The sequence below is a fragment of the Martes martes genome, assembly GCF_963455335.1.
Source record: "Martes martes genome assembly, chromosome: X".
Taxonomy (NCBI): domain Eukaryota; kingdom Metazoa; phylum Chordata; class Mammalia; order Carnivora; family Mustelidae; genus Martes; species Martes martes.
The window spans coordinates 30,794,855-30,819,462 of NC_137897.1; the positions used below are offsets into that span (position 1 = coordinate 30,794,855).

The 24,608-nt window shown below is 46.3% G+C and overlaps 1 protein-coding gene across 1 annotated transcript; it reads left to right on the forward strand.

Annotated features, from left to right (window-relative positions):
• Nucleotides 1-6,186: 6,186 nt before the first annotated feature.
• On the forward strand, nucleotides 6,187-6,537 carry LOC308337327 (histone H2A-Bbd type 1-like; the record flags this gene model as incomplete). Its single annotated transcript, XM_080795481.1, has 1 exon — nucleotides 6,187-6,537. The coding sequence occupies one exon, from the start codon at nucleotides 6,187-6,189 to the stop codon at nucleotides 6,535-6,537; it is 351 nt and encodes a 116-aa protein (XP_080651607.1).
• Nucleotides 6,538-24,608: the final 18,071 nt, after the last annotated feature.

The following is a 24,608-nucleotide window of genomic DNA, read 5'->3' on the forward strand; positions in this document are numbered from 1 at the left end:
CTTATGTGTGGAGCACCTAGCAAACAAACCAGTTTGGAGAAAACCCAAGATCTCCAAAGAGGATGCTCAAGCTCTGTGTTTTCTTTAACAAATTTTTTACTCTTAGAAATTTTAGTTGGAAGTAAAACTGGACTGATGGAGCATGTATGCTGTGCAGGAGCATTCTAGGAGATATCAATGAGTTTGATGGTTTTCCGGAATAATGAAATGAACTCCTCTCAGTGCTAAAGGCCTTGGTCTAAACACAAGATGTGATTTCCCATTAAAGAGTCAGGGTCAATGATCTCACTCAGAAACAGACAGGTAAGACAGAGAAACAGGAGAGTAAGAATGTAAGGAGAAAGTAAAGTCTTTACTGTGCTAAAACAGACAAAATCCTTTGCTCCTTTGTCAGAGAAAAGGATAAGGAATTGCAGTTCACCATGTATCTCAACTTCCCCAGCCATAAAAGGGCTCAAAGGGTCCTGGAGACTAGCATTATTAACTGTGTGAAAATGGTGGATCTAATTAAATAGTCACTACTCCATCCAAGTCATGTCACCATAGTGTCAAGATTTTTAAAAAATCAAGCCCAAATACTAGTAAAGAAAGACTTTATTAAGGACTATTGCAATGAAGAGATACTCAAAATTTAAGGCAATAACATCTCAGAGTGGGGAAAATACCTAAAGCTATTGTATGTAGAGATCATGGGATAGGTGGCTGTGGAAAGAGGAAGGGCATGCTAAAAACTACTTATTTCTTGCACATTGTGAAACAGGAGGATCTAGGCAAGAAATGTTTGTTTTTACTTACATGCAATAGACATCTGAGCTCTGAGATGGAGATAAGAAATTACAGTTTGAGAATATCACATAAAGTTGAGAGTCTAGCTGTTACAGTCAAACCAGGCTAAACTTCTATCAGGTACAACGTTTGATCAGTCTTGTCGAGAAGGACTTTGAGGGAGGTGCTTGCCTGCAAGGTGAAGCCCGATTTGGGAGATAAGGTAGCAGGAAGTGAATGTTTTGAGAGCTTCCAACTTAGGGGAAGACTAGAAGGATATGCATGAATGAAGTTTGCAGGAATTCTAGGACAGAATTCAGCAAGAAGTAAATGGTGTGGGGAGTGTCCAGCTTAGGAGATAACTCTGGCTAGGTGTATGAAATAGGTACAGGCAGCCTAGGGGAAGAGATGGTAGGATTTGCCTGGTAAAGGGTTGGTTCCATCTTGTGGAAGGCATGGCAGAGGGTGTGTGGATGCAGAATATAGCCAGCCTATGGGAGGGACCTGAGGAGTTTCATGGATATAGGATTCAGACAGCCTGCATAAGACTTGACAAGATTTGATGGTTGGCAGATGTATGTGGTCTAGAGGATTGCTCTGCAGGAATTGCATGTGTGGAAGGCACAACTGGCCTTATGTAACCTCTAGTAGGAAGTGCATGAGTGGAGGGAGCATCCAACTTAGGACAGCAGACATTAGGAGAAGCATGGGTAGGGATATCATTCCACCTAAATTAGGATTCAGCAGGAGGTGTGTACCTATAGGGTGCAGCCAGTCTAAGCAAGGAAGTTCATGTGTGTAAGAGTTTGCAGCCTATGGGAAGACTCTAAAATAGGTGCATGGATAGAGACTATAGCAAGACTAATGGAGGTTAGAGAAGGAGGTGCATGAGTAGATAGAGCATCCAGTCTAGGAGAGGATATTTCAGGAAGTATATTGGTGGAATGTGCAGCCAGCCTAGCAGAGGATTCAGTAGGATATGCCTACAAGGAAGGAACACCCAACATGGGAGAGGACACGTTGGGTGGTGCATGAATGGAAGGTATAGCCATCATAGGGAAGCATATGGTGGAGGTGTATTGGTGTGGGGTGCAGCCCATCTAGGGTTATACCTGGCAGGAGGTGTGTAGGTATAGAGATCATCCAGTATTGGAAAGGACTTGGCAGAAAGTGGAGTATGTGGTCAGATTAGTGTAGGACCCAGCAGGAAATACTTGAGAGGAGAGCACAAACAACCTGTTCGTAGGATATTGAAGAAAGTGCCTGGTGAATAGAGCCAGCCCAGGATATATCTGGAAAAGAGGACTTAGGTGGAGAGGGCACTCAGGATTGTAGATGATGCGGTGATAGAGACATTCAAAGAGGGAGTATCCTGTCGCAAAAAAGACCTAGCAGGAGGTTCCTAGGGTTGAATGCATCCAGACTAGGGGAAGAAACTGTGGTTGGAATGTTTGTGTCCTCCAAAATTTACATGTTGAAATCTTAATGCCCAATGTGATGATATTAGTAGGTGGGGCCTTTAGGAGGGGTTTAAGCCATAAGGGTGGAGCCCTCATGAGTGGAATTAGTGTCTTACAAAAGGGGCTCCAGCAGGATCGCTTGTGCTTCTGCCTTGTGAGCATACAGTGAGATGTCTGTGACCCAGAAAAGGGCCCTCATCTGACCATAGCTGTGCCATGATATTGGACTTCCAGCCCCCATGACTGTGACCAGTGAATTTCTGTTATTTATAATCTACCCTGTTGTATTTGTTTTTTAATAGCAGCCCGAATAGGCTAAGACAGAGGACTTGGAGGAAAGTGCATGCGTGGAGGATTCAACCAGTTGTGGCGAGGTGCAGGCAAGGATATGAGAGTAGGTGCATAGGTGAAGAAAGGATGTGAGCTGGGGATAGACTCTACAGGATGTGCATAGACATAGGTTGCAGCCAGCTTAATGTACTTTCTGACAGGAAGTAAACGGAGGGAGGAAGAATTCAGTCTAAAGGGGGATTCAACTGGAATGCATAAGTTGATGCAGTCAGCCTAGGAGAGTTCCAATAAGAAGTACATAGGTGAAGGGTGCAGGCAACTGATTGGAAATGGCGGGAACTACATGATTGGAAGGAATAGCCAGGCTAGAAAAGTATTCTGTAGGAAGTTCAGGTTAGAGAGTATAAGCTAGAAAGAGAAGGACATGGTAGGTGGTACATTGGTGCAGAGTACAGCCAGCTTTGTGGAGGACTTTGCAAGATGTTCTTGGGTGCAGGGCTAAATTAGTCTAGTCCAAGGGTGCAGCCAGAGTAGGTAGGACGTGGCCACTGGTGCAAGAATTCTGGATAAAGGTGATGTGTGAGGGATCTGGAAGGAGGTAACGACAGCCTTGGGAATGACTGGGTAGAATGTGAATGGATGGAATAGCAGGAGGTGCATGAGTGTTTGGTCCTCAGTCTAGAGAAGAATCTACGAGGAACGTCAAGAGTAAAGGAAGTGTCCCACCTAAGGCAGAATTCAGCAGAAGTGCAGGAATATAGAGGGAAGCCAGCCTTGCGGAGTCACCAGTAGGCACTTGGGTGAATATGAATGCTTGTAACAATGCTACCTATTAATAAAAGTGACAATATAATATTTAATAAACACAATATGTAAATAAACACAAATCCTTAATATTATTAGGAATATATAGTATTTGTCTATTTTAAGGAGCATAATTAGGATGTGTAAATTAGAAATAAAATATACAGTATTTTGGTGAGATAAGAAATCTTTGCTTTTGAACAAATTACCAAATGGTATGAAGAGTGAACTTTCACAACCTTTTACTAAGAGCAACTTAGTTCTTAGCAACTTAATTCTAGCAACTTACTTCTCTTTTACTAAGAGAAGTCCTCCAAGGAAACATCATTTTACAGAGAGAAAGCTGAATTCTAGGTTTGCATTACTGTAATATTTGATTCTAAGGGAACCATAAGCTTATTTTTATAATCTTATGAATAAGTCCATCAAAATGGAGACAGATTTGGCAAAATTTTAACACGGATTCACGTTTCTTTTTATATTATCTTGTCTGAAACTTTCCTCAAGCTGCAAAATCTTATTACTGTGATAATAAAAGATTGTTCGAATAACGGTTCAACTTTATTAAAAATAAATTTCTATTTTTATAGTATTAATAACTAGAAGTAATGCTACTGTGCTTAATCAGTAAACCTATATAAGTTTAGGAAAAACATACCCAAGTAGAAAAAAAAATGTTTATATTATACTTGACACTGATAAATCAGAGAAGACAGTTGTTTTTATTAAAAACTAAAGATTAAAGTAACCCTTTTCGCCAAATATTTAAATTATATGAATTTAAATTACTTTAAAATATTTTAATTCCAATACAGTTAATAACAGTATTATATTAGTTTCAGGTATACAGTATAGTGATTGAACAATTCCATCAATCACCTGGTGGCTCATCACCAGTGCACTCCTTAATCCCCATCACCTATTTAAGCTTCACCCCACCCACCTCCCCTCTGGTAACCACTATTTGTTCTCAAGAGTCTATTTCTTACCTTGTCTTTCTCCCTCTCTCTCTTTTTCCCCTTGCTCATTTTTTTAAGTCCACATAAGAGTCAGATCATGTGGTATTTGTCTTTCTCTGACTTATTTCACTTTGAATTTAAATTCTTGAAACGAATGAGTTAGTTTTTACGAGAATATTTTTGTTAATTAAGCACATTAAAGGGTCAGAAATTTAATTTCATTATTTTCAGGGTATTTGAGTAATATTCAGTTTATGTAAGCAATTCTTTATCTAGATACCCAGTCAGAGTAGAGTGCCTTTAATTTCTGAGAATTTATAATCTAATGTATTAGTACCATGTGGAGGTAGGAAGACTTTATATACTCACAAAATCAGTGATGAAAGCATTTCTGATTACAGACACATGGATGTACAGGCACAGACAAATAGAGCTTATAGCCTCAATTCCACTATTTCATCCATGGGTCAAGTATAAACACAGAAACAGTAAACCTCCCTGGTACAGATACCAAGGAGGTGTTCTCCTCCCAGAGGGCATGACATTCTGAGTTGATTTGTACTAAAAATAGACAAACGAAAAGACTGACAAACCAGATTCTCTGTTGTCTCTCACCCAGCGGGGACCAGATCTCTACAAACCATCAATCTATTTAGAAAGATCCCAGATGGTCAGAACATAAATACAAATTCTCACCACATGACCAAGCAATTACACTTTTAGGTATATACACAAGAAAATCAAAGCCAGATGTTAACACAAAATCTTACACACAAATGCTTGCAGCAGCATTATTTATAACAGCCAAAATGTTGGAAAGAGCCTACGTGTCTATCAATTGATAAATGGATAAACAAAATGTGATATATGTATACAATGGATTATTCTCCAGCCATAAAAATAAATTATGTACTGACATATGCTATAATGTGGACAAACCTTGAAAACATGCCAAGCGAAAGAAGCCAGGTACAAAATGTCTCACGTGAGTCCATTTATATAAATATCTAGAACAGGCAAACCTATATAGACAGAAAGTAGATTGGCTGCCAGGGGCAGGGAATAGCTTACTGGCTAAAAATGAACCAAAAACAAAACAGAAACACCAAACAAGTAGAGAAGAAAACAAATTATAAAGAGTTAACAGTGTACTAATTGGTACATTAGAGTCATGTTGAAGAGCCAAGAAAAGACATGCCTGGGCTTTAAGTGTTCATATGGGCCGCTTCTCTGGCATGGAAGTTTACCTGGCTCTGGTAGATGAGACAATTGGACATATGGTGTTTTCTTCTAAAAGAGTTAAAGATAATTATGAAAGTATAAGATCATGACACTCATTCAGATGTGAACACATGTTAAAGCATTTTGTCACATGAGCAAATTGGAAGATATTCTAGCTTGTTCACAAGAGAATCCAAAGCACAGATACAGGAATATTAATCAGGAATAGTGAGATGAAAGCATACGTGGAGGCAAAATTGGTTTGATTACCGTGTGAGAGAGGAATTATTTGAGCCTATGCTGGAAGTTGTGCATATCGGTGACCTACAACTTAAAAAGGGATATAAAAGAGCTCAAAGATAACATAAGACTAGAATACCTGGAGTGGTATCCTGTAGCCAAGGAAACATTTTTCACTCAAACGTATCTTGCTAGAATACCACCGTCAGGTAGAATGTTAAAGTTCCCTCATATAGCAGTTCAACACGGAGACCAGATTTCCATCATAGACATTTCTAGGTGGGTCCTGATCAGGGCCCCGTGTCATCAATGACATCACAATGTCCGAGTTGCCTTAAAGGCAGCTCCCGGGCCAGTGAGGGGCACGGTGGGCGGGAGCCAGCACTGGTATCCTGACAGACCCAGGCCCCTGACACCATCAGGCAGGGCCAAACCCAACTACCATCATGCGTGGGAGAAGAAGTCCCTGGCACTATCGTAGACATGGGAGGCACAGTCTGTCCCGCTCCGTGAGAGCTGAGCTCCAATTCCCGGTTAGCCGCGTGGACCGCCTCCTGAGAGGGAGTCGCTTCGCTCAGCGCCTGAGCTCATCTACACCAATCTTCCTCACCGGCGTTCTCGAGTATCTGATGGCCAACATCCTCGAGCTGGCGGGCCAGGAGGCCCGCAACAACAACAAGATGCGCATCACCCCAGAGCACGTGCAGAGGGCCCTGGGCAACCACCAGCACCTGAGCCGCCTCTTTGAGGACAGCACTTGCCCTCAGGTGGAGGGGGTGCCCCAGCCCAGAAGCTAGTGCGGCCTGGGTCCCAGAGCCAACAGCCTCATCTAGTCCCCGGCCCCACGCATAGACGAGGGAGGCCTGCTCTCCTGTCAGCAAAAGCCATTAAAGGACTTAAAATCCAGTGCATTTTTCTGACTGGTGTCTGTTTCTGTGCTCCTGAGTGCGAGGTGTCTGTGGGACGTCCGGGAGGAGATCTCCCGTGGGGAGTGGAGGGTGGAAGGGCGGTCAGTGTGGGAGGCTGGAGTTGGGTGTTTCAGGGAGCGGTTTCTCTGGGGACAGCACGGGGAGTGGCCATGGCCGGAGTGGCCGGTTGTGGGGGAGGAGATCTCCCACGGGGAATGGAGGGTGGAAGGGCGGTCAGTGTGGGAGGCTGGAGTTGGGTGTTTCAGGGAGCAGTTTCCTGGGGACAGTGTTTGCGGGTGGGGGTGGTGTGTGGCCGTGGAGGGAGTAGCTGGTTGCGGGGGAGAGACTTCCTCCCTGGCTCTGAGCAAGTCAGCGCCTCCCAGGAGGATGGCTGGGGGGGTGGGGGCTCCCGGGCATGTCGAATTCCCAGAACGATGATGGTAACCGGGGTGGGGCTGAAGGCTTTCTTCGTGATGGGGGGAAGCTGTGGAAGTCAGGAGGAGATGGCAGTGGGGGTGGGTGGAGAGGGTGGCGTAGCAGTTGGCGTGAACCTAATGGGACAGGGGCTTTCCATGAAGACGGAGGAGCGATGGGAAACCGAGAAGAGGCATACGGAAAGGAGCCATGCTCAGGCTGATTTCATTCGTTTAGACCCGGCCTCATTCCAAAAAAGGACTTGAGACACGGATTGTTAGTGCTGTGATGCTCTGTGGAGTATATCCTCCTTTCCTCTCTTGTGGACGCTGGTAAATAGTAGCATCAAAGGTATTATCTGGCCTAAGACACGCAGTCCCAGAAGTTCTTAATGGTTATTAATGGATTTATATATTTATCCGTGTATTTCTTTGAGAAGAAGGGAGAGGGAGGGGCTGAGGGACAAGGGGGAGAGAGAATCTTAAGGAGGTTCCACCCCCATTGCAGAGCCTGACTGGGGCTCAGTCTCACAACCCTGAGATTATGACCTGAGTCACAATCAAGAGTTAGATGCTTAACCGACTGAGCCAGGGACCCCTTAACAGATTATTCGTAAATGCATTCCATTACAAACACATTTGTTAGTCTCATTCTCACCTGAAACACCTAGCCTGTGTATGGTCATATTTTGATGGAGCCACCTAGAGTTCTGAGTGGCCGAATGCCTGTTTGGAGAGGTGTAAATCCTGTCCCAAATGGTGGACTCACAAGTACATACGATTCTTATAAACACTCTTGTGCTGTTTGGGGTTAAAAATAGTTGTCACATCGAGTGTTCTGGCAGTCTGTCCCCTTCCTGTGACATCTCTCATTTTCTCCTGTTCATCATCTGCTCAAGAGCCCCCCTCTGTCACCTCCGGCCTGTCATAGAGGGCTGCTCAGAGGTCACCTCGGCGGCTTCAACAGTGGGATCAGAGGAGCTAGGTTGGCCATCCCGGTTCACCATTTTGTGGCCATGTGATCTGGGACAGTCCTCTTTTCTCTCTGAGCAGCGCCGTCCTCATGTGTTAAATGGGGACGCTAAGAGTTCCTCCATCTTTGGATTTTCGCAAAGATTAAGTTAATGTGTGCCTGGAAGCTGTGGCAGAGTGTGGTGCCCGGCACCGAATGTGTCCTTAATGAGTAGCTGCCTGTCTCCCTCCCTGTAGACCAGAAGCTTAGGGGTGTTTCCCAAGTCCCCCGGGGCCTGGTTCTCCCATGATGGCGGGGTGCCTGGGCCTCTGGCTGTGGAACCACAACCTGCTGCAGCCTGTGAAGAGACAGGAGGGTGCCACTCCCAGAAGAAGAAGCCAGAGGCACACACCCAGGAACCAGACTGGCCTTGGTCCCATTTCCTCTGTGCTCTCCTCCGCCTGGTGACTCACCCTCCCTCTGCCTTCTTCCACCATCTATCAAAGTGTGGAGCTGGCTCTGCCTTTGTCTACTTCACAGGAGTATCCTGACACTACCAGCATCCGGGTTGTGCTTAGAGGTCATCGGAATATGTGCTTGTAGAAATCCAAGGAACTTTTCTTGCTCCCTAATGCCATTCAGCCCCATATTTTCAGAAACCTCACTGTCAAGATGTCCACCCCACAAAGTTGTGGTATGTTATGGAGAGCCAGGACGCCCTCCTAGCCTTAGCCAAGTTCAATGGTTACTCGTCTGTTCATCCGAGTAGCCAGCAGGCCTCTCCCAGCAGCTGCAGGTGAGAGTCTCCTTCCCAGGAGGATCACAGGATAGCACCAGCATCGGCACCCCATCCCTGAAGGGGCGCGTCTTTGCACCCAGGGCATGGTTTCTTGTATTTCGGTGTCCTTCAGCCAACAGGGAGTGCCTCCAGGGTGAGTGATGCTAGCGAATCAATCGCTATGCTAAGATCTTGGTATGTTGGTTACGTAGCTGATTTTTAGAAGCTGTTGATTTTGGCTTATGGCAGTGGCTTGTTTTAGCACAAAATAGTCTCCTGGGTCCTTTACCAGAAGGCACAGCCAAGGAGGAATTCATTAAAGGCCAGAGATGTGAGAGTACGTGCATAAGTTATGTCAGTGTAGCAGACCTGTGTGGTCAGGCGGTCACCTCACGGTTCGTGCAGTAGTAGACACTAATGGTCCCTGTGACACCTGTAGGGAGTCGGGCTTCTCAGGCTCACTCAGACTGTCTGATGTCCGAGGTAGAGTCTGGAGTTTGAGCCTTAGTGACTTTATGTTGGCGAGCCCTCTGCAGTCATGAGGGCATGGGGAAACCGGGCAGGGCAGTGCCGCCATCCCTTTAAGAGCTACGCTTCTGCTGTGCTTGTGGGTCTCCCGGGAAACATGGAGGCCGTGATCAGTAGAGCATGGGTGTAAATGCAGCACCCTGCCACGTCCCCCTCCTACATGGGCACAGGAATCCTACACTCAGGGAGGAAGGCAGGCAGAGACTGACAATCACTGCCCTTGGGAAAGAATGAGCCACCCAAGTTTAGGCCCTTTGTGCATTTCCAAAAAGTGGGAGGTGGAGGATGGTGAGGAATGATTAACTCTAGCTCGGGCCCTGGAGAGAGGACACCATTGATGACTAGTGCCCTGTTGGGAGAGGAGAGCGAAAACTGGAGTGAGTGGGGATGGTCTGGGAAGGCTGTGGCTGCCAAACCAGGTCTGTGATCAAAGGCAGTATCGGGACAGGCTGGGGTCAGACACAGGTTACCACAGCAGAAAACATAAGGTGTGAGAAGAGATGAGCCCAGAAACCAAGCCTGTGGGGAACCTGGAGGGCTGCGTGGCCTTGGGGAGGGTCACGTGGGCTTGGGATTGGCATGAGCACAAGGCCTGGACACTAGGCTGGCCTCTTACTGAGAACAATCTTTGGGAACGGAGACATTTAAAGGCTTTATGAAAGATGGATTCTTCCATAAATATCAGTACATCATTTCTAAAGTATAAGTTATAGAAAGGCAACTTACAGACCTAATCTGGATAGCAGATGGTCTTGCTAGTCCTACACAGATGTTTTGAAAGAAAATCAATTAGCTGCTAACATTTAATAATCAAGAACTTTTTACCTGAAGAAAGGACTTGGCAGAGGGTGCATTTGTGGAGGCACAGTAAGCCTAGTTGAGAATGTAGCCGGAAGTGCATGGGTGCTGGACACATGCATCCAGGTTAGGTGAGGAATCATCAGGAAGTCCGTGGGTGGAGGATGCAGCAACTGTAGGACAGGTATCAGAAGGTGGTTCATGTTAGCCATCCTAGGGCCTGATTGATTAGAAGGTGAATGGAAAGAAGTAGAACCCAGCCTAGAGGAGAATTCTGCAAGAGTTGCATGAATGGAGGAAATTTCTAGTCTGTGGTAAGACCTAGAAGGCTGTGCGTGGTTGAAGGGAGCATCTAGCCTAGAGAAGGACTTTTAGGCTATGCGTTGGTGGGGGAAAACCAGCCTCATGTAGTAACCAACAACACGTTCCACCTTGTTGGGTATAGCCAACATAGGAGATGACCCTGCAAAAAGTCCTTGAGTGGGAGTGGACGTAATCTTGGGTGAGGCTTGGCAGGAAGTGCAAGGGAGGAAAGAGTATTCAGACTAGGGAAGGACTCAATAAGGCCTAAATGGTAGATGAACACCCACCTTAGGGACAGACATAGAAGGTGTTGCATGGAAAGAGATAGCATCTAGTCTGTGGCAGGACTGGATAGGAGGTGCATAGGTGAAATAAACAAAGGGGAGCATCATGTAAGACCTACATGAGTGGAGGATTCTGACGGCTGGGAAAGTATTCAGCAAAAGGTATAAAGATGGAGGGTACAGACAGGCTAAGGGAGGATCAGACCAGGGTGTATATGGCTGGTAGGAGCATTCAGCCTAGAGGAGTACTTGGCCAAAGGTTTATGAGTAGTTGGCTGTGGTAACTTAATAACTATTTTTGATATTCTAGAATTGATGATTTGGCATCATGAAGTCATTGAGCCATGCTAATGGCCCAAAGTTTTTTACATCTCTGTCATCCCAGTGTTATCTTGAACATGAAGTAATCTTACTATAAACACTGCAACCACTCACTAGCTTCAGTATGTTATGCTTCCTGCCTAGTAAGTGATGTCCTTACCTAGCTACTTCTTACTGCATAGTAATAAAGGTCCCAATTCTACTTAAGCCCTCTCACTGCTTCTCCCTGCGAGTGACCCCATGTGGCTCGCTGGGACCTTCTGTCCTCTGGTGAACTGTAAGTAATCAACTCTTTTTTGGAAGGTGATTGTCTCTTACGTCTTTTATCTTTATGTGATTAAAACAAATAGTGGGCACATTTTAAAACAGTGCAATGAGCACGGTAGTCTGGTGACTGATGGGGAGGGCATGCCTCTGGGTTTACTAAGTGTATTTAACAGACAGGAAATACTGTGGGAAGGTGTTGCTGGCTGTTGGTTGCTGGTGCTTTACTCGTCATTGCGTTGTGCTGTGTCCGTATGGTATTGCAGTGGTTCTGCCATCTAAATCATAGCAGACCTCAAAAAGCTTAGTCCTCTGCGAGTGGCTATCTAGCTTAGGGTGCTGTTATCTAGGCAAGGTGGTCCCCCTCCGGCTCCTTACGTGTTTATAATGTGTCTAATCTGGGGGAAGAGAGCCTAGGGTAGTTAGCTGTTGTACTGTGTGAAGGTCCTATGAAAGAAACAGAAAGTGGTTACCTCTCTCCTGATATAGGTATGCCTGATCCCCTGAACCTCCACGAGGGCAGAAGTCTGTAGGAACTACTCAACTAAAAGCAACGTCCTTTCTCATAAGCACATTGGCTTGTCTTGTAGCAGAAAACTGCCCACCTAGAGATATCTTTACACTAAAAAGACCCACTGAAAAAATCCACTGACTAGTCACGTGGTCCACTCTTTTCACAGAGACTGTGGCTCCTTGCAAACACTCTTGTGTCGATCACAAATTCCTTTGCTGTTATCTTTTCTTGTTGCTGTATTGCACTTTGTCTCCGAACCCTGTGGGTTATAAGAGTTCATATCCTAGAGAGCCTTGGCACAATAGTTAATTTTTAAAAAATGGAAGGAAAAGGAACATCTGGTTCCAGCATCTCCAAAAACTCTTGTTGATGTACCCAGTTTAATTAATACTTATAAAATACTACAAGAACACTCTTGAGTGGTTCTCAGCACCACAGCATATGAGAAACAAAGCATTAGAATAAATTAGGCAGTGTCACAGTTGCCTTCTTGGAGGCTGACTCTGATCCCTTGGATATCAACTGGGAAAACTTAGAAAGGCTGTTGCAGGTATTTTTTGTAAACACCCAATGGATAAAAACTGTAGAGAATGAACAGGAAATTGAGACAAAGACTCAAAACTTTGTAAGGCTAAAAATACAAACCATCTTATAGGACTTCGTATATAGAGAGAGTTCAGGAGAAGGGGGTATACTAGATTCTAAAGGTCTTTACTACTGGCTCTAAGCTCTGGCTCATGGTCTAAGAAATGAGCCATTTAGTGAGAATAGCCTAGGACCCCTAAATGCATGCTTTACCCAGGAATGCTCATGTTCTCTGAACGAAGTTTTATGTAGAGTTAGATTGCTCCGTATATGCCCTGCCTAGACTCACACCTTTACTCAGTACACTTATCAGACAAGTTCAAAGTGACACTTATGAGCCAGGTCAGAGCAGCCCCCAGACAGTTGCTCTGCTGAGTGAGTCCTTCCTACTACTACACTGAATTTTTATGGCCTAGGAATAGGCTCACCCTAGCATAGCCACAGTCTCTGCTAAGGCTCATAATAAACAGCAAACAGTAGAGGAGGCCAAAACATTATTACTCAAGATTGGCATGGTTTGGTGGGTTTATTGTTTTGTAGAAAACCCTGACCCTGCAGATAATGAAGCAATTTCAAACAGAGTCTGCTCTCCTTGACCCAGAATCCAAAGAACCTTTCCTAAATAAGTCCCTTCCAAGTTATAAACCTGTCCTTTCTCTGATGGGCTCAGTCCACACATTTAGGGAAGGCCTAGGGGGAATAAATATTCTAGTTGACTTGAGAGTGACTCACCCAACAATAATCAGGTTTTAGTTTATCAGAACCAGCCACTGGCTGGATCCTCTAGGCAGTTTCCCCCAGCAACCTCCTCTACTGCTGGAAACTCTCTGTTGAAGGAATTACCATTTCCTGAGGCTCCTACCAGCCTCATGACTATACAGCCATTTCAAATGCTTGGACTACTCAAGAAGGCATTTCTTCATTTAGGACCTTTTCCTAATTCATAACCAGCCCCTGCTGAGGCACTGTGGAGCTTTCAACCATCATCCCCAGATAGACCTATATATTGGTAACTCTAATTAGAGACGTGGGCATCCCTCATGAAAAAATTGCAGACCAATTTACCTTTAAACTCCAGCAACTGAAAAACACGCTAGATGTTGTAGCGATTTTCTTTCATTTGATATGGGGAAGCCCTGCTCAGCCAGAGGCTGGCATTTTTAGTTCCTAGTTCACGGAGTCCTAATGTCCTATGTCTTATTCTGATCTTTGACAGTGACTATCATCAAGCCCCTTCCCCTAGGGTGATGACAACTCACTAGATCTTGTCCCAGTGCCTGGGAACAGCCACACAGAAACTACTCTGATGGTCTATTGGAGCCCATAAAATAACTGACTTTTCCTGGCTCTTTTAGATACTGGGTATAAGTCAGTTTTGGGGGGTAAATCTTCCCTTTTAAAAAAATATGGCAACCCATTTAAAATGAAGGGCATACTGGATCACCCCATTAAGGGCATATGGGTCACACATGATGTTATGATTGGATCTATCAAATCAGGTAAATTTATAGTGCTGGTAGTCCCTCTATCTCTGACCTATTTGATCTTAGGCATGGACACCATTTTGGAAAAAAATCTCTTAAATTGGAACAAACCAAAACCAGTAGGACTTGCCCTGGGACTTGCTCAGTGGGAACCTGTGAACCTTCTACCTCCCCCTGAGATTGTCAGTGTGTCTCAGTACAAGCTACAACACTGTCAAGCTGGACACAGGCCCATTGTTTCAGATCTTTGAAAAATTGATGTGTTGGTTCCTACCATCTGTTCTTTTTATAGCCCTTTAAGACCAGAGCTAAAGGCAGGCAAATGAATGGTATCTGACTAGATTATCACCATCTCCATACAACTGTTCTGCCCATCGAGGCAGTATTTCCTAACATTTTTGAGGTTATTGATGACATCCAGGTGCACCTGGTGATTTCTTTGCAGAGCGGAGAGGAAGGCCAGTGTGTCATTGGAGTGGAGAAACTGGGTAGGTGATATGCAGCATACAAAGAAGCCCGCATTATTACTACAGTGGAGTAACTGGGCAGGGTGCGAACCGCAAGGAGTATGACTGACCATCCATCAATGCATTAGTTTATCCTGGCAGCAAATATGAATGATGCCTGTCCTGTGAGTGCAGTGGAGTAGCAAACAAGAGACTAGGTATGAACAGGACAAAGACGAGGAGTCACATGCTGTCAGTGCCATGGGCGATCTTGGCAGAAGATATGATTGGGAAAAGAAATGGAGCTTGCACAATCAGTGTGCTGGTGTAATTGAACAGAGTATGTGAATGGAGCTAAGCAAGTAGCTTACCCTATATACAGCAGTGCAAGGGAGAGGGCTTGTGAACAAGGCAAAGAGGAGGAGCCCTGCCCCAGGAGCAGATTGCTAGAGCTGGACAAAGGATGTGAACGGGGAAAGGGAAGGCTTTTCCTTTCAGTCTCGTGGAGTAGCTGGGAAAGTGATATGACCAGGCTAAAGAGGAGGACCCCTGAAGCACTGGTGCAGTAATGGCAGAATGTGAATAGGGCAAGAGAAGTTGAACAGGAAATATGAACAAGGCAGTGAAGATGAGACCCTCCCCATCACTGCAGTGATGGGCTAAGCCAGAGGATTTAAAAGGAGCAGAGGAGGGTACCTGGGTGGCTCAATGGGTTAAGCCTCTGCCTTCGGCTCAGGTCATGATCTCAGGGTCCTAGGATGGAGTCCCGCATTGGGCTGTCTGCTTGGCAGGGAGCCTGCTTCCGCCCCCCACCACCACGCCCCCCCCCCCCGCCTGCCTCTCTGCCTACTTGTGATCTCTCTCTGTCAAATAAGTAAATAAAATCTTTTTAAAAAAGGAGCAGAGGAAAAAGGCCTTATATTATCAACTCATTAGAGCAGTTGGACAGAGGCTCTCAATGTGGCAGATAGGAGCACTTGGATCTGAATGTAGCCAATGGGGAGATTACCCCCTCTCAACTCAGTTATGTAACTGGACAGGGTGTGTAGGTGGGGTGGAGAGAGGAGAACTGCATGGCCGATACACTGGGTACCTGGGCAGAGGTGGTCAACAGGGCAAACAAAAAGAGCCCAGCTCCATCATTGCAGTAGGGTAACTGGACAAGGGTCATGAAGAGGCCAAGGAAAAGCCTCGCCCTCTCCATCACTGTAGCGGTGTAAGTAGGCAGGTTGTGAGAATGAGGAGTAGAAAAGGTGTCCTGCACCGGTGGAATAGTCCTGCAGCTGAACACAAGCTGTAACGAGAGAAAAGAGGAGCATTTCTAAGTGAACAGTGTCAAGCCATAACAGGCATGGGGATTTGAAAAGGATAAAGAAACACATCCCCATGCCATTAGAGCGTGGTCTGTATAGAAGGGGATTAGAATGGTGCAAAGGAGAGAGTCCCAGCATCATCAGTACCTTGATGGAAGGAGACAGGGAAGGGAACAAGGCAAAGAGAAGCATCCCCAAAGCATCGTTGCGGTGGTGAACTGGGAAAGGGACACGACCCATGCAGAAGGGAGGAGCCCTGCATCATCAGTGCAGGGTGTGAGTGCACAGTGGAATGGAAGGCTGCAAACCAAAGAGCCCTACACCAACAGTGCAGTGGTTACCTGGAAAGGAACATGAACAGGGCAGCAGGGAAGAGCTCTGTGCTATCATTAGTGCCAGCCTGAAGAAGGCTATGAATGAATGAAAGGGGCAGGTACAGCCCCATCTCATTAGGCAGTGGCATAAATGGATGGCAATGATAAAGCAGCAAAGAGAAGGAGCCCCGTATCATCAGGGCATCGATGGACTTGTGTGTGATATGAACAGAGTGAGGAGAGGGGTCCCCACAGTGATGCAACCAGATGGGGTAGAACAAGGCAAGGAGATGTAGCCTTGCATAATCAAGGTGGTGGAGGACTGGGCAGGAGACATGAAGGGACGATGAAGAAGAAACCTGCATCATCAGTACAGCGGTATGTCTGGTATAGGATATCCACTGGGAAAGGAGGAGGGCCTTACACCACCAGTGAGGAGAAGTTTCTAGGCAAAAGTGAATGAAGCCTAGGGAGGAGCCTCCCATGATTCACAGTGATAGACCTGGAGGAATGATAACTGGCAGAAAGGAGCCCTGTACCATCAGTGTGGGGGTGTAACTGGATAAGTCTTATGTGTGAGGCCAAGAAAAGAACCTCACAACGTCAGTGCAGTTGGGGACCCTAAATGTTGGATTGCGAACAGGTTATAGAGCATTGGCCTTCGTGTTCTGTTGTATCTGGGTAGGGGAAGTGAACTGGATTAAAAAAAAAAAAAAAAAGCATCCCCACACTGTCAATGTAGTCATGTAACAAGAGACGAGACTTGGCTGGCACAAGAAGGAATAGCCTACATCATTAACGCAGTAGTTTAAGTGGACAGGAGATGTAAAAGGGGCAAAGAAGAGGAGGAATCTCAGATCATCAGCATCGTAGTGTAATTGCATAGATTGTGAAGAAGCAAGGAAGATGATTTCCCTACCATCATTTTAATGTTGTAAGTGAGCAGTAGATTTGAATGGGCCAGGGAAGAGTTCCCCACATCATTTATGCATTGCTGTAACTGGACAGGGGATGTGAATTGGCAAAGAGAGAGAACATACCACAAGTGCTACTGGACGTGGATATAAACAGGGCAGAGGGGAGCATCCCCACGCCATCAGAGGGCTCATATAACTTGGAAAGGGTAAATGTGCCAGGAAGAGCAGCCACATCATCACTATGGGTGTTTACCCAGGAAGTGGAGGTGTGATCGGGGCAAAGAGGAGGAACCCCTCACCACCAGTATCATTGTTACCAGGACCATGTGAACCAATGCAACAGGAGGCTTGCAGTGTCAGTCAGTGGCGTGATTGGGCATGGTATTTGATCTGTGCCAAAGAGTAGCCCTGTGCCAGTGAGGTGGTTTAAGTAGAGAAGAGATGTGAATGGTGTAGAAAAATGGAAGGGTGTACCATGAGAACATTGGTTTCTTTGGTAGGGGAAGTGAACAGGAGAAAGAAATGAATCCCAGTGCTATTCCTTTATCCCTACACTCTCAGGAGTGTTAAGTGAGAAGGTACCATGAATGGTACAGAGAAGAACAATCACCGGTGTTGTGAAAGTTAGCAGGGGATGTGAAGGAGGCATCCCGGATTATCCTCTCACCATGGTAGGAATAGGCGTGGCATGTAGCTGAGGCAATGAAGAAGGGTACCGCATATGAGCCCAGTCCTTCCCTGGGCAGGGCTTGAATACAGAGCCAGCGAGAGCCCTGTGACATCTGTGCAGCAGCACGTGCCTGGCATGTGAGGATCCCGAGGGCAGGCGTCCCTGCACCAGCTGGATGGTATGGCAGCTGGAAAGGAGAAGTAAACCGCATGAGCAGGAGCAACCCCGCAATCACCGGGTGGGTCGTTAGGGGTGTAAAAGAAGCAAAGACAAAACCCACACATCAACCAGTGGAGTATAGGGAAGTTGAACAGGACCAAGAGCTGGAGTCTTTCCCCTTCAGTGCATTGGTATAGGTGAAGAGGTGATGTGAATATGGTAAAGGAAGGAATCCTACCCCAGCAGTGCGGTACTAGATAGTTGATATGAACTGGACAAATAGTAGGAACCCCAAAACACGAGTCTATAGGTATAAGCACACAGGATGTAAAGAGGGCAATTAGCAGCATCCTCAAAGCCCAACTGTAGCTCCGTAACAGAGGGAGATTATGAAATGCGCAGAGGAGCAGCCCTATGTCATCCGTTGTGGTTGTGTATGTGGAAAGGGAATGTGAAAAGGGCAGAGAGGGGAAAACTGCATCATTATGGCCATGTATAGCTGGGAGTAGAGTGGAACAAAGAGTAAGATTCTTGAATCACCGCTCCAGTGGTTCAAATGGAAAGTTGATGAGAACAGGACAAAGAAGAACGTTCTCGAAGCATGGGTGTAGTCACATAAGCACAGGGGGAGTGTGAACAAGGCAAAGACTAAGATCATCATATCACCACTGCAAAGCTGTAAATGGAAACTGGGCCAAAAGGAACCTTTCCATACCTTTGCCCCAATTTTATAAGTGGAGAGGGTATGTGAATAGGGCAAAGAGAAAGCCCTCTCTCTGTGTCAGCGTCTTGATGGTGTGACTGGGCAGGGGACGTCAGCAGCAGTGAGAGGATTATACCCATGTCATCAGCATAACACTCTCGTGAGACGTGTACATGAATGGGATGAAGACCAGGAGTCCCTCTTCATCACTGGAGGGGTGTGATTGGATAGTGATGTGGACCTGGCAAACGGCAAGACTCCTCAACAGTGATGTAGTGTTCCTGGGTTGAAGGATTCGCAGAGCAAACGGGAAGAGCCCTGCTCCATCACTGGACTGGCGTCTGGGCAGGGAATGTGAGCAGGGCAGTCAGGAGGATTCTAACCCCAGCAGTGCAGGGGTGTTGGTGGGCAGGGTATATGAATGGGACAGTGGTGAAATGCCAACTCGACAAAGAGCAAGAACCCCAAACCACCAGTGCAGTTAGATAACGAGGCAGGGGATATGTGTTGGACCAAAAGCAATAACCCTACCACGTCAGTGCGGTTGAATAGATAGAAGAGTATGAATGGAGTAAATACGCAGAGCTCCAAATCTTTCGTGCAGTGGTATAATTGGAAAGAATATTTTATGGATATGAAAAGGCGCAGTCCTGCAACTTCATTTTTTTAAGATTTTATTTATTTGACAGAGACACAGCGAGAAAGGGAACAGTAGCAGGGGGAGTGGGAGAGGGAGAAGCAGGCTTCCTGCCAAGCAGGGAGCCCCACGCGGGGCTCGATCCCACGACCCTGGAATCATGACTTGAGTCGAGGGCAGACGCTTAACAACTGAGACACCCAGACGCCCCACCTTGCAACTTCTTTAGCTGGGCAAGAGCTGCATATAGGGCAAAGAAGATGCAGTCAGTGCAGTGCAGTAACTGTGCAGTGTATATGGTATGGTGTGGTTTGAGAGGCTCCACATCAGTGCTCTGGAGTAACTGACAATTTACGTGACTGGAGAATATATTAGGAGACGTACCATGTAAGTGCAGTGGGGTTATTGGACAGTGGATGTGAATAGGGACATTAGGAGAATACCTGCCCCATCAGTGCAGTTGGATAACTGTAGCATATGTCAATGAGGCAATTAGGAGGAGTCCTACAACATCAGTAGAGTAATGCACAGCAGATGCAAATGGGACAATTGGGAAGAGCCCTGCAGCAGAGTAACTAGACAGCCTGTGGTAAAGCAGCACTAGCCCTGCCCATTGCTAGTGGAGTAACTGTATGGTGTATGCACACGGGGCAGTTAGGGGATTAACCATATAAAGGTAGTGAAAAGGACAACTGGGAGGGCTTCTGCCATCAGTGTGATGAAATAACTGGACAGTGTTTGTGAGTGGGGTAATTAGGCTGAGGCTTGCCCCATCACTGTAGTGGAGGAACTGGTAGATGATGTGAATGGGTCATTTAGGAGGAGCCCCGCCACATCAGTGCCCTGTAGCAAGTGGACAGTGTATGTGAACAGGGCAGTTAGGACGATCCCACCACATCAGTGCAGTGAAGTAACTGTACAGAACAGTGAGGAGAAGCTGCACTGCATCAATGCAGCAGAGTACCCAGGCCAGAATGTGGACGGGGCAGTTACTGAGAGCTCCGCTGCATGGGGGCGCTGCTCTGGGCTCTGCCCTGATGGACTCAGCATCCCTGCGGCCGCACTATTTGGAGGCAGCCAGGGGTAGTTTTGAAGCAGGCAACACAGTGCCCTCCCGAGTCAGTCAGAACTGTAGTGCTTCTCTCTCTCTAGCACCCCAGGAGATTTACAAGTGTGCCTTCGTGGTAGCGTGATTTATAGTCACAGTGTCATAAAACATTTCATCTGCAGTAAACTGGTCTGCTTTTTGGAGCTTGAGGTGACCTTCGGGATGCTACTGAGATAGTTAATGGAAAACCAATTCGCCTGCCATCCTGCTCAGAGCCTGTCATGGATCTTGTAATATATATCACTGAACATTCTGAAAGCAGAGGTTCTACATTCTCAGACATTGTAATTGCCCAAGATATATACCTTGGCATAAATATGCATTATGGTTACACTCTAGAATATTAGGTAACTAACGCGGAAACCAAGTCAATGACCCAAACTAGCCCAGGTTATAGTGACTAAAAGTCACCATGAATTATCTGGCAGCCTTGACAAACCGAGCTTCAGCAGAAAAGAGAACGGATCACAAAGCAACCCTTGCCATGGTTGGCACCTTATTGACATTTCCGCAGCCATGGCCAGGAAATCAATGGGCTGTGAATGTTGAATGATCCTCTTACACCTGGAAGGGATCCCTGCAGGCCAGGCTGCAGGATGTTAGCAGAATGACTTGCAGGAACACACACCATTCCTGGCTGCTTCTCCTGCTGCTCTGGGAATGGAGGGGCTGCGTTGGGCTCAAGGTTGTGGACCTGACATTCCAAAACAGCACTGTGTCCACCATGTTATCCAGTTATCCACCATGTTCATATAGTTATCCAGATGTCTCTTACTATGTAGTTCTGCTGTGTTTTATGTGCCAAAGTTAAAATACATTGAAGAAGGTAAGCAAAATTGATTTTAACAGGTAAAAAGTCTCAACTTTTAGACAGTGTTTAACAGGTTGGAGTATGGGGTTCATGCAAGAAAGGAGAGGAAATAAATTTGGGAAATGAGGTGGGAAACTAAGTTTGAGGAGTGTAACTAGGGTTCTGCAGGGCCACCTTGAACAGGTGTGTGGTTTGTGCACTGCACACGGTGCCCAGTCATTGGGGTGGGGACACTGAAATGTAGCCCTGTTTTTCTTCTCTAACACCCAAACCCCCATGCTGCATCTGGAAATGGGGCACTTCTTTCAGAGTCTTCTCACAAGAGGGAAACGTTTCTCATGGGGTGAGGTAGGAGCTTTTCCAGATCATTCTCCTAGAGACAGCAACTTTTCACTCTGAGAAGCTACCTTTTTCTAATTCACCACTCCAGGGGGGAACATTTCATTTCTTAAACACTTCCTGCTGGGCCTTCTGTCTTCACAGGGAAGCCAGCAGTCTGCTCAGCCAGTCTGACAGTAGAGAGTGTTTTCCGCTAATATACACAGATGCTATTTAAGTTACTGGTGGCCTGGAGTTTGTGGTGCCAAGGGAAAAGTCCCGAGGCAGGACAACTAGTGCATATGGTCACATACCATGCTGGTTAATGCACGGAGATTGTTCTGGGTTACCCAAGTGTTCTAACACCCTTACCCCATCCCCCCGGGGTCCAGTGACTATGGAATCAGTCCTTCACAGAGCCGGGGCCCTAAAGCACCTTCTCCAGCTCTCCTGGTTTGTCAGTACGTATGCCAATATATCCGCTGTTTTTTCTTTTTTTTTTTCAGCATAAGAGTATTCATTGTTTTTTTCACCACACCCAGTGCTCCATGCAATACGTGCCCTCCCTAATACCCACCACCTGGTTCCCCCAACCTCCCACCCCCTGCCCCTTCAAAACCCTCAGGTTGTTTTTCAGAGTCTGTAGTCTCTCATGGTTCATCTCCCCTTCCAATTTCCCTCAACTCCCTTCTCCTCTCCATCTCCCCTTGTCCTCTATATTATTTGTTATGCTCCACAAATAAGTGAAACCATATGATACTTGACTCTCTCTGTTTGACTTATTTCACTCAGCATAATCTCTTCCAGTCCTGTCCATGTTGCTACAAAAGTTGGGTATTCGTCCTTTCTGATGGAGGCATAATACTCCATAGTGTATATGGACCACATCTTTCTTATCCATTCATCCGTTGAAGGGCATCTTGGTTCTTTCCACAGTTTGGCGACCGTGGCCATTGCTGCTATAAACATTGGGGTACAGATGGCCCTTCTTTTCACTACCTCTGTATCTTTGGGGTAAATACCCAGTAGTGCAATTGCAGGGTCATAGGGAAGCTCTATTTTTAATTTCCTGAGGAATCTCCACACTGTTCTCCAAAGTGGCTGCACCAGTTTGCATTCCCACCAGCAGTGTAAGAGGGTTCCCCTTTCTCCACATCCTCTCCAACACACGTTGTTTCCTGTCTTGCTAATTTTGGCCATTCTAACTGGTGTAAGGTGGTATCTCAATGTGGTTTTGATTTGAATCTCCCTGATGGCTAGTGATGATGAACATTTTTTCATGTGTCTGGTAGCCATTTGTATGTCTTCATTGGAGAAGTGTCTGTTCATATCTTCTGCCCATTTTTTAATATGATTGTCTGTTTTGTGTGTGTTGAGTTTGAGGAGTTCTTTATAGATCCTGGATATCAACCTTTTGTCTGTACTGTCATTTGCAAATATCTTCTCCCATTCCTTGGGTTGCCTCTTTGTTTTGTTGACTGTTTCTTTTGCTGTGCAGAAGCTTTTGATCTTGATGAAGTCCCAAAAGTTCATTTTCACTTTTGTTTCCTTCGCCTTTGGAGACCTGCTGTTTTATATTTATATTTATGTTATATTTTATACCTATAAGATTTGTTGTTAGATAATTCTAGTAACATCCTTGATCAAAGGCTCAGGAACACACTTCAACATCCGACACCTATGAGCCTGCACCCCTGTCTCGTAGGGCATTTCCTTAGCTGGTTGAGGTGAGTTTGGGCCTGTCTCGGAACCGTGACTATCTGAATGTTCACAGTCACTCTCTCTCAGAATTCCGAAGCCTCAGCATCCGTGAGAGGTGGTCACAAGAGTTGTCCGGGAGAAGCACAGCCGGGCTTCTTAACTACTCTTGCTGAAGAAGTGAGTGGCTCCCTGAAAGTCTGTGCTGTTGGCTGTCAGGAGCCACGAGACAAGCAAACCTCAGTAGAAACAGAGATACTTAAGACTGTCCCGAGCAGACATTGAGACACTTTTCAGAAGTGCCCTACAAGTATCCCTTCCCCCTGCTGACATGTCATGGAGGGATTCCCTCTCCTACCTGAGGACCCACCCCCTGCACTGGGCTGCTGACCACAAGGCAGTTCTTGGCTGGGCTCTTGGCTTCTCCGACAACTTGGGATACACATCATGAGGAATTTGCTGTGTTGCCGTAACTCAGCTGCTGGCTCCTGAACACTCCCCTCCTCCCTTGTGGCAAGACGATTCTTGGTAACCTGGACCTCATTTTCTATCCTGAGGATGTGGACTTATTTTCCACAGCATTAGCCCCAAGAGCTGAAAACACTCCCCCAATGCCTATTTCAGCCAAACCCCACCACAGTAGGAAGATAAGGCAGAGAAATTCCCGACTCCAGCCAGAGAAACTTAGCTACAGAGACAGAGGCTGGCACGGCCCTTCATCTGCCCACTTTGGGCTGTCCTCACCAAGGTCCCTCAGCCCTCGACCACCTCTCAGTGCTGCTTAGTGAGAACTGCCATCGATTCATGAACCCAGACCATCTGAAATACCAGCCACTAACCTATGGGCTTTGCTGCCTGTGGCAGACTCTGCTGGTGCCCCATCCCTGTCCCCTGGTACCTTACCACAGCAGTGCAAGGTCTGTGACTTCCACCTGCCTGAAGACTTTCCTCGGCAACCAGAGCCTACCCTGCCCAGTCAGGCCGGCTGCAAGAGCCAGAGAATTCATGTCCTGGGACACAGCCCTCAGTTGTCCTTGAGAAGACATAACTCAGAGGTGCATTCACTGTGCTGACTCTCAGAATGCCCCACTGGGATTGAACTTTAGCAATCATCCACAGTGGAAACTTCTTGAAACTGTACCTTTTATTGGCTGTCTTCTTTTGCCTGTCTTCCTGCTCCTCGGTTGGACGAGATTACCCCCACCCCAAATGTAACTGTTTGCACATCAGTGGAGTCTCAGGTCTGATTCTAGGAAATCCAAACTCAGACACTGCTACAGCATGTCTGTGTGATTGTCTCCACTAGTCATTAGCACCAGCATTCCACACTCTTGACATTGGGGAAGTTTCCTGAAATAAGACTGGAATCCTACGTCTCTAGGTCCTTCTCACATGGGATGAGGTATGTAAAATGATGCTTTTCTAGAACTGTTCCTGCTCTGTGGAGCCCAGAGTTTATATAATTTTCTAGGTTGGTCATGGAGAGACCACCATGTTACACATTCACTGCCTTTGCTGATAACACAGTGCAGAGACAAATTCATTCAAAAATGGCAGACTGCACGAGGGACATCCCTTATTCTGTGTACAACCTCCTGGGAGACCCAGCTCCTTGAAGGGGCCACACTCAATAACCCCATCA